Source organism: Lampris incognitus, chromosome 3 (genome assembly GCF_029633865.1).
Source record: "Lampris incognitus isolate fLamInc1 chromosome 3, fLamInc1.hap2, whole genome shotgun sequence".
NCBI lineage: Eukaryota > Metazoa > Chordata > Actinopteri > Lampriformes > Lampridae > Lampris > Lampris incognitus.
This window is the reverse complement of record NC_079213.1, coordinates 19804004-19816421: the sequence shown is the minus strand read 5'-3', so window position 1 is coordinate 19816421 and position 12418 is coordinate 19804004. Positions and strand designations below refer to the sequence as shown.

Here is a 12418-nt window from a genome sequence, read left to right as displayed (position 1 = left end):
CTGCAGGCGCGCGATGTATCCGGCGGCCGCGCGCAGCGTCTCCACCTTACTGAGCCGCCGCTGCTCCTCGGGCTCGCGCGGGAGGTGCTCTCGGAGGCGCGCGTAGCCCTCGTTGACGCAGCGCACGCGGTGCCGCTCCCGCGCGTTCCTCTTGCGCACGAACGCGGGCTCGAGGAAGCAGCAGCCGTGCGTGCCACCGCCGCCACCGCCACCGAGGTACCCCGTGCACCTGTGAACGCGCAGCGGCCCCAGGTACGGGTCGAGATAGTGCGTCGCGTCGCCGTGGTGGTGCACGTCGCCGCCGCGGTGCGTCGCGTCGCCGTGGAGCAGCACCGGGTGGACGCACGCCGCTATCTGTTTGGTGTGGTGCGACATGTTTCTAAGGACAGAAAACGACAAAGGTCGACTCGTTAGGATGCCGCAAATTGGATGCAGACGTGCTTGTCATCCAAGTGTTTTACTGGGGGGGGGGGGGGGATAAAGATCAAAAATAAAATAACATAAAATAATCCCACTCACCCGCTCATAATCCTCTTCTTAAAACCATCTCCTATTTCAGCCTGTAAACCAAAAGTTCCTTCTTTACTCCGGGGTTCTGGATTCCGGTGATCCTTTGGATGTTGTCAAACGACGGACTATATGACAGCCAAGATGTAGTTGCCATGCTCTTATGAGCCTACCCCCCCTCCTCCCCAGGTGGTTGTGATCTGGGGCGGGGATGAGGCCCTATCTCGTTTCAAGATAAAACTGCAGGGCATTCTGTGCCTACCAGAGGCAATGGGGAATAGGAAAGGCAGGTCCCCCAGCAGCCTACAACGTGTTTCAACAGCAGCTCTTATCTAACGATGAAGGACTTTTCCTTCATCAAACCTACCTTGATGAATACGACAGGCCAACGAGAAAGACGTAAAAGCACATGATTTTATTGTCAGTCATTAATAGACCTAATAGTATTAGTATTGTGCTGCCAACAGAAATGGAAAAAGGTCAAAGTGTTTTAGATATTATTTATAAATTTGCAAGATATATTATAATAGTATTATTGACGTATAAAAACAAAGTATCATAGTATTTGTAGAGTATAATCAGTGTGAATGCCACACTATTGCTTTGCAGTTCTTTATTTATTTTTCTTCTGCCCATTTTTTGACACTTTGTAGCTTCTTCATACTTTTAGCTACTGAAACCATTCAGCTATCAAAACGTTCAAGTCATTAAGGACATTAGTGCTCCCCTTTCAGATTTTTCATACCTTTTGAACTTTTTGAAATATTCAACTTTTTTCAGCCATTTTTTGAATGGGAGTCAAAGGGGGACTTTTGCAACATTTCCACCTCTTTTACTCCTTCATACTTTTAGCCACTGAAACCATTCAGGTATCAAAATGTTCATCTCTTTAAGCCCATTAAGGCTCACATTTCGGTTTTTTGAAATCTTTTATACTTTTAGACATATTAAGCTTTTTCTACTTTTTCAAAACAATGGAAGTCTATGGGGAAAGGTTGAAACCCTCATCACCTTTGAACTGTATCTCCTCCATTTTTTGAGCTAGAAATCCAATTTAAAGCTTAAACAGTTCAGGACATTCAGCTCTTTCAGAATCCTATTCAGATTTTAAAAATATTTTATAGTTTTTGAACAATTCAGCTCTAAAGTTTAGCAATTCTGCCATACACTTTACCTGTTAGAATGTTCAGTCATTGTGACATCACATATCAATTTGAAACTCAACTGCCAGCCTAATTACTGTCAACTCTCAACACCTGGTAGATCTGAACAGCTTCTGCCACTTCTTAACTGCTCTTCCTCCCCCTTCAACCTTCCTCCCTTCCTTCCTACCTACCTTCCTTCCTTCCTCTTCAACCTTCCTACCATGCTTCCTACCGTCTTTCCTACCCTCCTACAACCTTACTAACTTCCTTCCTACAACCTTACTACCTTCCTTCCTACAACCTTCTTACCTTCCTTCCTACCTTCCTTCATACCTTCCTTCATACCTTCCTTCCCACAACCTTCCTGCCTTCCTACCTTCCTACAATCTTCCTACCTTCCTTCCTACCTACCTGCCTTCCTTCCTACAACCTTCCTACCTTTCTTCCTACCATCTTTCCTTCCTTCCTACAACCTTACTACCTTCCTTCCTACAACCTTCTTACCTTCCTTCATACTTTCCTTCCTACCTTCCTTCCCACAACCTTCCTGCCTTCCTACAACCTTCCTACCTTCCTTCCTACCTAGTACCCTCCTTCCTACAACCTTCCTACCTTGCTTCCTACCATCCTTCCTACAACCTTCTTACCTTCCTACCTTGCTTCCTATCTTGCTTCCTACAACCTTCCTACCTTCCTTCCTACAACCTTACCTTCCTTCCTACCTTCCTTCCTACAACCTTCCTACCTTCCTTCCTACAACCTCCCTGCTATCCTACCTTCCTACAACCTTCTTACCCTCCTTCCTACCCTTCCTCTTCATCACTACTCTTCATCTTCATCACTACCCTTCCTCTTCGTCGCTACTCTTCGTCTTCATCACTACCCTTCCTCTTCATCACTACCCTTCCCTTCACATTTCAGTTTCCAGGTATTCCAGGTAGGCTAGTGACTTTCTGAATTTTCCTATTTATCCATTTTCAGCAATGCTTTCGCGATTTCTTTCAGCAGCTCAGCATTCACACGCTTTTTCTGTGGAAAAGAATTTTTCTAGTAGTATAGTACATTGTTGTTAGTTTATGGTTATGCACGTGTTATTATCATAGTATAATAAAAGAAGATTAATATATTAGGAGTATACTGTAATATTCTAGCATAACGTATCATAGTATTGTAGCAAATTAGTATAACTTGATAAATAATTACAGTTAATTATAATTTACGTATAATTATTATAATTGTAACTATAATTTATTTGTATATTTGTAGAATTTATTGCCGTATTTTATTTATATGCGTCAAACTGGCAACTGCATATTAAGTTCCCTATGGGAGGGGGTCATTCTCTTCTATTATCTTCGTCTCTTCACTTCACTTCTATTCGATGCGTTTCTACTCTACTCTGTCCACTACTGCCCCGGCGGCGCTGTCTTTGACGCATGCGCAGTGCGGTGTGCCATCATGGCTCCGTTCAGAGGCAAGTACTTTGGTATGTTTTTGTTTTCACAGCGTTTTTGTCTCAAATGACGGCGACATTTGATAGGATGCAACAAATTTGTCCGGTTCGCGGTGTGGTTGCAGTTTAATCTAGTCGCATTGTTTAGCGGCATTTTTCTGTTTCGTTGAGTTACATAGGCAGCTGTGGAGGCTAACGTTAGCAACTGGGCGAAACTGGTTGGTGTTAATAGATTACTGCAGACCATTTGTCGCCATAACATTAATGCTTACCTTAAATGAGTTATATATGTAGATTAATGATGTGTGTGGGAAAATTGCATGTGTTATGTGTGGCGATCACTCAAGGTGGTTTGATGTGTTACACGTGAACTGTTTTTCTTAATTCGCAGGGTGAGAAATTCAGATGCACCCTTCAGCCTTACAATGTAATGGACACCAATTGAATCCAGGTAGCTGACTTGTGCGTGAATGTATCGCCTTTGCGTTTGCTGTGTGTTGTCAGTCACTTACATATAAGTACTACGACCACGACTTATGTGTGTATACTATACTGCACGGTAACTGCATTCATGTTAAACAGCATGATGCCAGATTACCTGAATCTCCATCCCTTCTTTAGGATGAATGACATGAACCTGAGTCCTGTGGGCATGGACCAGCTCAGTGTGCCCTCTGTGAGTGCCAGCCACCTGGGACTGCCCACCTCCCCTACACACAACCCCATTCCTACGCCAGGTAAAGAGGGCTTTGTCAAGAGGGTTTGTTTTTGTTTTTTTTCTTATAATAATTTAAAAATGTAGGATTGTCCGTGTTACTTTGAAACAGTGGCACTGAGAGCCTGGTGGGGCACAATAAACTGTATGGGCAGCAGCCAACTCGTCAATGAAAATACACACAAACCTACTTGCTCAATTAATCCAAACACAAATGCACCTCATCAGCGAATGAAATCATAAATGCACACATTAATATATAATGCGGCACAGCAGTGTGCGGAAGTGGATACAGGGATATAAGTGATATTGTCAATAACGGCATTTGATCTCACACAACTGGTATATTACCTTGTTATACAACATCACATTACAAATCCAAAGTTATTAAACAGCAAGAGTTAAATTGGGATTTGTTATGTAAGGGGTCTGTGGCTTCAGGGTTGCCATGGGTACACGTGTGTGTACATAGACTCAGTGGTGAACCGTGGCCCTGGATGCTGGAACTTCAGTAGGACCACATATGGCAATAAAAAAAACCAAACACAGCAATAAAAATAATAGCCAGAGCCTCTGCCCTAACTGGCTTCACAACACACAAAGGTCATTCTGGAAAACCATAATCCAGCTTCCAGAAATTTGGTAGTCTACGATAGACTACCAAATCTGATTGATATCATTTGACAAACTAAATAAAGTATAACAAGGTAAGGCAACCCTCTGCTCTGAGCACTAAAACGCTAATCAGTCATTCTAAATACTGTTGGCAGTGTGCAAACCTACAGCTGATGACAATAAATTTTTTCTGTAAGTGCACTCTCCTGTGTATCTGCATCAATGGTGTTGTTACCACTAAAGAAGAGAATAATAACACAAAGTATAATGAATATAACAGTCTCTTTAATAGCTACAGTAATCTTAAATTAATTTACATTTTACAAATAGACACATGCTTCCAGCACCTTTACAAATTCCCAAACCTTTCCTTGACTGTTAGTGACCAGAAGGTTGGAGGCAACCTGCCACAAACTATCTTGCATTAGTGTCAATTTGTGCATTGTAAAATCAAAATAAACTTCACACAAAAAGTAAGGAAATTTGTGTTTGGTAGATTATTTCTTTGTTGTAACAATGCTTCTTGGCAATAAATCTTATATCAGACACCTGATTGTCAGCACCTGGGGTACAAGAAGCTCAAAACAAGAGTCAATAGCAACAGCAAAATAAGCTGTTTGGCATTGGCAGAGAAGATTTGGCAAATTTTTCATGGGCGTAACCCACATACTCAGCTCTGCTGCTCATCCCACAAATGCATGTTCCTTACAAATGTGGCACCATTTAAAAGGCAAATAAACAGGCTTTCCAACGGTATAAGATTTATTGCCAAGAAGCATTGTTACAACAAAGAAATAATCTACCAAACACAAATGTCCTTACTTTTTGTGCTAAGTATACGTATATATCAGAATAGCAGAGCGATTTACATTCTGTTATTAAACCTGTCAGTTTCTGACAAAGAGGCATGATCACATCACTCCCGTGCTTGCATCCCTACACTGGCTATATTTTGAATTGATTTTAAAATGTTATTTCTCACTTTTATTGGCCTTAAACGGTCTTGCGCCTACATATATTCGTGGTTTATTGACCTGGTATATGCCCACTCGATCATTAAGATGGAGCTGTGCTAGTTATTCCCAGGTGTCGGTTTGTCACAAAGGGTGATCAGGCTTTTGCTGTCAGAGCCCCCACACTATGGAACTCTCTTCCTGTTGAACGAAGACGAACCAAGTCTCTAGCTCCTTTTAAGTCTTTTCTTAAAACTTCTCTTTTTGTAAAAGCTTTTCCAAATATTTGATATTTGTTTTTATTTATTCATGCTGTTTTTATTTTTACTCTTATTTATTTTGTCTTGTTCTTATTTTTGCCTTTTCTGGTTTTATTTCTTTGTAACACACTTTGTAACATTGTTTTAGAAAAGTGTTGTATAAATAGTTATTATTATTATTGTAAAGTTATTTTTTTACCTTATTTTCTGGCGAGTCCTTTGTATTTCACCTGTGTATCTCAGACAGAGTTTGTTCTGTTAACATTGTCCATTACTTATTCCTAAGTCTTTATTTCTGTGCAGGCATGCCAGTAGCCATCCCCAGCCTGGGTCCCTCGCTGGGTTCCCTGCCCTCAGCCCTGTCGCTCATGCTTCCCATGGGCCCACTGGGCGACAGAGGAGTGATGTGTGGCCTGCCTGAGAGGAACTACTCCTTGCCTCCCCCTCCATACCCCCACCTGGAGAGCAGCTACTTCCGACACATACTGCCAGGTGGGGCTAGTGTGTGTGTGTGTGTGTGTGCGTGTGCGTGCGTGCGTGCGTGCGTGTGTGTGTGTGCGTGTGTGTGTGAGAGAGACAGAGAGAGAAAGATTGATTTCTCAGAGAAGCTCAGATATTTGGCTTTTGGCTACTGCTTCCTTGATCTCTGACTGTTGAAACGCATATGCCATTTTTAGCTGATAGCGTGTATTTTTTCCAAAATAAACAGATTATGACAGATGGCATCCAAATAAACACTAATGTCATAAAATTGCACAGGGATTGCTTACTGGACTCCCATTAAAGAATTAAAAACTGCTCTTACATAAAATGTATATATTATTATTGTTATTATTAAAATGAACCCTTTGCTCTTTCCTGGTTAAGGTATCCTGTCTTACCTGGCAGACCGTCCACCACCTCAGTACATCCACCCAAGCAGCCTCAACATGGATGGCACCCTTTCTGTGGCAAGTAACAACCCCTCAGGTTTAGACCCTTACAGCGGCCCTGGGGGCCCGCTGGAGCAGGACCTGGTACCCTTGGACTCCAGACAGGTCAGTGGCCAGGGGGACCTCCACCAAGCTGGCACACATGAGTTGGACTCCACAGGCCTGGCCATGGAGTCCCGTGTCAGCAGCCCCATGTCCCCTGACAGAATGGGCGAAGAGCTGGCCACCATGGAAGGTGTTGGGGTAGTGACGGTGTCTGACACTCAGCAGCAGCTCGGAGGAGGGCGGCAGCCTCAGCCACACGAGGGCCTGACTGGTGTGGACTCTTCTGGGGGTGTGATGCCCCTCCATGGACCCCCAGTCCTGGAGCTGCCAGTGGTGATGGAACAAGAACACCTGGGGCCTCGGGTGGGCAACACTGGGGCAGGAGGAGCAGGAGGGCTGGGGGAGCAACTCCACACAGCTGGGGAACTGAACTCTGGGGTTGTCAGTGTTGTGCTCACAGGCTCCATGGCCGCCCAGGGCCAACTAGAGCCAGTGCCCCTCCACGGGCATTCTGGGATCGGACTGGAGGCCGTGAATGTGTCTCCCATCACAGCTGAGGTGTCTTTGGGGCCCGAAAGCAACCTGGTGCTGGTCAACTCCACCCTGCAACTGGAGGACTCCACCTCCAGCAAGGAGAACATGGTCACTACATATACAATCTGTGAGTGTGGAGACATTCAGTTTATCTCTCTTGAAAGAAAATCCTGAAATCTTTGAAAAATAACATTGAGAACTGTATTTTACAGACCCATTAATTTACACCAATATTAAAAGTTTTGGGAAATGCCTTTAAAGGAATGGTAGCCAGGGATGAAATCTGGTTGGCTAAAATACTTTACTGACCCAGTTACTACAGAGTTTTTAGCTAACATAGTATATTAAGATGATTTCTTTGCGGCCACTCTGGTAACATGCTAACTCATTTATCTAAATCTAATTTTAAATTTGAAAATGCAGTTTTAAAGATGTGAGAACAAACGTTGCAATTAAAGAACAAGATGTGTAAATTCAGGGCTTAAATAACCCTTCCTGCCATCAAACAGATATAATAACCGATTGATAACCAAGAATAACTTTTGTGATGTTGTTGTTTGTCTACCAGGGTGTACACTGTGTGAACGCTCATATACCTCAGACTGCCCAGAGCACGGCCCGGTCACCTTCATCCCCGACACGCCCATCCAAAGCCGGGCTCGCTTGTCTCTGCCGCGCCCTCTCTGCCTCCGCATCTCAGTAGCTGATGAGCCGCTTGGTGAGAGAGCGCACCACCTTCTAATCTTTATCGGGAAAAGTAAATATCCATGAGATGAGACTTCCCTTTTCTCTGGGTCCTTTGACCACACATCTCTCTTCTTTGGGCACATTTGTTTTTTCGGAGCAGGCGGTTCTGAAAGTGTTGACACTTCTCACGACATACTGTATACATGACACGCTTTACATAGTTTTGCTGTGTATCTAATGTGCTATACAAAGTTTGATTGATTAACCGATAAACAATTATAGTGGTACAAGCATCCAGGTAGCATAGCGGTCTATTCCGTTGCCTACCAACACAGGGATCGGCGGTTCAAATCCCCGTGTTACCTCGGGCTTGGTTGGGCATCCCTACAGACACAATTGGCCGTGTCTGCGGGTGGGAAGCCGGGTGTGGGTATGTGTCCTGGTCGCTGCACTAGCGCCTCCTCTGGTCGGTCAGGGCGCCTGTTCGGGGGGAGGGGGAACTGGGAGGAATAGCGTGGTCCTCTCATGCGCTACGTTCCCCTGGTGAAACTCCTCACTGTCAGGTGAAAAGAAGCGGCTGGCGACTCCATATGTATCGGAGGAGGCATGTGGTAGTCTGCAGCCCTCCCTGGATTGGCAGAGGGGGTGGAGCAGTGACTGGGACGACTCGGAAGAGTGGAGTAGTTGGCCAAGTACAATTGGGGAGAAAAGGGTGGGGTGGGGGGTTAAAAAAAAAAAGATTACCGTGAGAGAAAATTAGTGAGATATTTGTCAAAAGCAAACATTTTTTCATTCTCATGGTACTGGTCATAATCATTTTAAGCCTCCTCTAGACTGAGATCTAAGAGAATTTCAAACTTCCATAAATTCTGAAATGTTATTTAGCGTACTCTCATTTAGCTCTCTTGTCTCTCAATAGTCTAAGCTGTCAACACAGCTTAGACTATTGACTAGTGCTGAAATGGATTTTGTTTCACACCTTATCAGGGCATTGTTGGCAGAACAAATGTGGAATAAGACTCTAAAATAGGAAAACAATAGCGTTCAATAATGTTAACGTACTAGTACATCAGTCAGGCCCCATTGGATGGCGATAATAAGAATCAGATTTATCGCCAAGTACAAGAACATGCAAGGAATTTGTCTTGATATATTGGTGCAAGAGGGAAAAATTCACAGTAAATAGTAAAGATGAACACCAAAAAGAATAATTAATAAAACATTTAAACAAGATGAAATAGAAATGAAAGTAAGACGCAATCAACATCGGTTCAAAGTTAAACATAAGGCTCCAGACTGTGAAAGAGCACACAGCCCAATTTTTCTACGAACATAGTGTTGCTGTTGGCACACAATCTGAGGGTCTTAACAAAGGAAAGGCACTACTAACTTCTTTTCATAAAAAAAAAAGAAAGAAAGTGTATAGTGATCGTTGAATAGGCAGGTAAACCCTGACATAAATGAACAAGTAGCAATGTAGCTCAAAGACTGACGCTGCTGTTCTGTTGAAGGTCTAAATTTGCATCTATTACTTCTCAGGAGTGTTCGCGCGGGATGTTATTCCTCCAAGGACTTGTTTTGGACCAATGGTTGGGCAGCATTGCAGCAATGTGGATCTCTCCGATTGGCCAGAGAAAGACAGACCTCAAATATGGAAGGTTAGTGTGCTGTCTGGAGGGCTATTGTCTTCATGCCAAGTGCAGAACTGAAACCAGAACACAGCACTCCGAAATAATACAAAATTATGATCTCTGTCTCAGATGTACCACAACAATGTGCTGGAGTTCTGCATCGTGACAGCACATGAAAATGAATGCAACTGGATGATGTTTGTCCGCAAGGCAAGGTATGGAACACGTGAGAACATAAATTGTGCACATAAACATACATTACCACATGAAACGGGACTATCTTATATTAATTTAGACATCCTCTTTATTATAGATGTACTTTTCAGTGAATACCATTTTAGTTTCCACAAACTATTCACAGAAAATTGACATTTTGGCAATATTACAAGTTTACTTTGTCTCATTGGCAATATTATAACAATTTTAGCCTTAACTATTACACTCACTTTTCACTGTGTGTGTGTGTGTGTGTGTGTGTGTGTGTGTGTGTGTGTGTGTGTGTGTGTGTGTGTGTGTGTGTGTGTCTAGGACCCGGGAGGAGCAGAACATGGTGGCCTACCCTGCTAATGGCAAGCTGTTCTTTTGCACAACCACAGAGATCCACCCTGACCAGGAGCTGCTCTTCTATTATAGCAGAGACTATTGCAGCCTGCTGGGTATGATGACTGTCTTCACAACCTAGATGTTTCGGTCATGCATCATTTCCTGTGCTGTTTATTTACACTTAGGTGTTGTGGTTAAGATTGTCTCTTATTCTGATCATGAGAAACGGACAATTTAGCAATTTAGTTTTCTTGTAAGGGGGGCAGGCTAAGAAATGAGACCAGATGTGCTTTCATTTTCTCCACAGGTTTTTGCAGTTCTACAGATGAGGGCGTCATTATAGCTAAATGAATAACAGTTGACTAAGAGTAGTAATGTTCTTCACCTGAGTTTGTTGATTCTCCAGTTTTGTTTGTTTTTTGTTGGTTGCAGTCCTACATAGCTTAACAGTGAGCTTTAACACAGCATGAATGTGATTTTGGTCAGCTTAGCTGTTCTGAGCAGAAAGAAGGTGTTTTGTAATTAACGGATATTATTCATGCATATAAATCCACAGGGGTTCCTCAGGTTCCTGAAGGTCAAATCTGCCAGTGCGGCAAAGAGTGCTCCTCTTTCACTGAGCTCAAGTCTCATCTTAGCAGCCATAATAGTAATCACAGCCATAGTCAACCTCCACATAGTCTCAGCCCCTCCCAGCAGGACCATTCCCAACAACAACAGCAACAACAACAACAGCAGCAGCAACAGCAACAACATCAACAACAACAGCAGCAGCAAGAGCGGCAAACACAAACACAGCAACACACTCACCAGGAAGAGAAACTCACCAACGGGACCTCTAGCACCTCGTCATCCCCCTGGCCCTGCCTTTCCCACAACACAGGCCATACAAACAGCGATGACAATAACAGCAACAACAATGATGGCAGCAACAGCAGCAACTGTAACACAAAGTCTAATAATACTACCTCTAGAAATGCGAGTGGTCAGGGGCATGTGCGGGAGAAGAAGTTTAAATGCAGCATGTGCTCTCGAGCGTTCATCACATCCACAAAACTCAATGTGCACTTCATGGGCCATGTGGGGATGAAGCCTCACAAGTGCGAATACTGCAGCAAGGCCTTCAGTGACCCCAGCAACCTCAGAATGCACCTAAAGATTCACACAGGTATGTACGCAATTTATCCCTATTTAGATAATGGCACTGACCACTGAAACAACCATTGTGCCAGGGGCTGCGAATCATGTACGCGGGAAAAAAAATGATAGACAACCATAGTTCTTTGTCCACAGGTCAGAAGAACTACAGGTGCACAGTTTGCGAGAAGTCCTTCACCCAGAAATCCCACGTGGCGTCGCACATGGTTATCCACACTGGTGCTGAGAAACTCAAGTGTGACCTCTGCGACCGGGCGTTCATCAGGAAGCATGACCTGAAGCAGCACATGTTCTCTCACACACAGTATGTAAACCTGTAATTAGTTGACATTTGAGCATTGAGCAGCTAATAATGTAGTTTAATAGTGCTAGTTGTTTGATGAGTACTGGTTTGGTTTTTTCAGCATTGTTTCTAACCACTGCTCTTTTCTCTTTTTTTTTTTTTGTCTTTCCCCCCTTCTCTTGAACTCCAAAACTGAATCAATCTTTTGTCCTTTCCTACATCACGTCTTGGTCATTCCATCACCGACACAGTGAGCGTCGAATTCAGTGCCCCAAGTGTGACAAACATTTTCTGAAGACCAACCATCTAAAAAAGCATATGAACTCTCATGAGGGCCGAAGGGACTTTGTCTGTGAGAAATGCCACAAAGCTTTCCTCACCAAATACCACCTCACCCGCCACCTAAAGATATGCAAAGGTCCAAAGACGGAGAGAGTGTCCCGCAAAGAGCAGGAGGAAGAGGATGATGAAGAGGAGGAGGAGGAGGAAGATGGAAGGGGAGGAGGTGGAGAGAGACTTGACTCGGCCAGTAACAAGGACTGTAGTTTAGATGTTGGTGGATATAGCTCTGAAAAATCCTTATCGCCCCCACATTGACATTTACATTGTGCCTTTTGTGATGATATGTTTATTTATTTGCTTTTGCACAATAATTTCTGTCTTTTGTTTTCTTTGCCAAATTCCGGTTATTATGTGCCGTTTTTATTAACATTTGACACAATCAGAACTTTGTTGATTGAGACTTATTCTCACAAAAATATTGGACTATTTCTAAAAAAAAAAAACTCTTTGTATGGCAATTTGAAAAGGATGACCATATTTCTAAAGCCTGTAATTGAGATTAGTATGAGACTTTTCCTCTGTAATTCTCATTTTTCTAATTTCTTAATTTGACTTTCCTTAACTCACTTGATTACGTGGAGTGAATGGCTGGTGGTCTATATAATTATTTTGTAG

The 12418-nt window shown here is 43.3% G+C and overlaps 1 protein-coding gene across 1 annotated transcript; it reads left to right on the top strand.

Moving 5' to 3' along the window:
• Positions 1 to 3727: 3727 nt before the first annotated feature.
• Positions 3728 to 12058, top strand: prdm4 (PR domain containing 4). Its single transcript, XM_056276681.1, has 10 exons — positions 3728 to 3842; positions 5952 to 6140; positions 6516 to 7286; positions 7728 to 7877; positions 9386 to 9504; positions 9607 to 9692; positions 10006 to 10133; positions 10577 to 11188; positions 11314 to 11482; positions 11713 to 12058. The coding sequence occupies exons 1-10, from the start codon at positions 3728 to 3730 to the stop codon at positions 12056 to 12058; spliced, it is 2685 nt and encodes an 894-aa protein (XP_056132656.1).
• Positions 12059 to 12418: the final 360 nt, after the last annotated feature.

What these genes read in the sequence shown, in the direction of transcription:
- prdm4 (XM_056276681.1), top strand. Translation starts at nt 3,728, where the DNA reads ATGAATGACATGAACCTGAGTCCTGTGGGCATGGACCAGCTCAGTGTG. An exon ending in GGTCACTACATATACAATCT is followed by an intron (nt 7,287 to 7,727) that starts GTGAGTGTGGAG and finishes TTTGTCTACCAG; the next exon opens with GGTGTACACTGTGTGAACGC. An exon ending in GCACCTAAAGATTCACACAG is followed by an intron (nt 11,189 to 11,313) that starts GTATGTACGCAA and finishes CTTTGTCCACAG; the next exon opens with GTCAGAAGAACTACAGGTGC.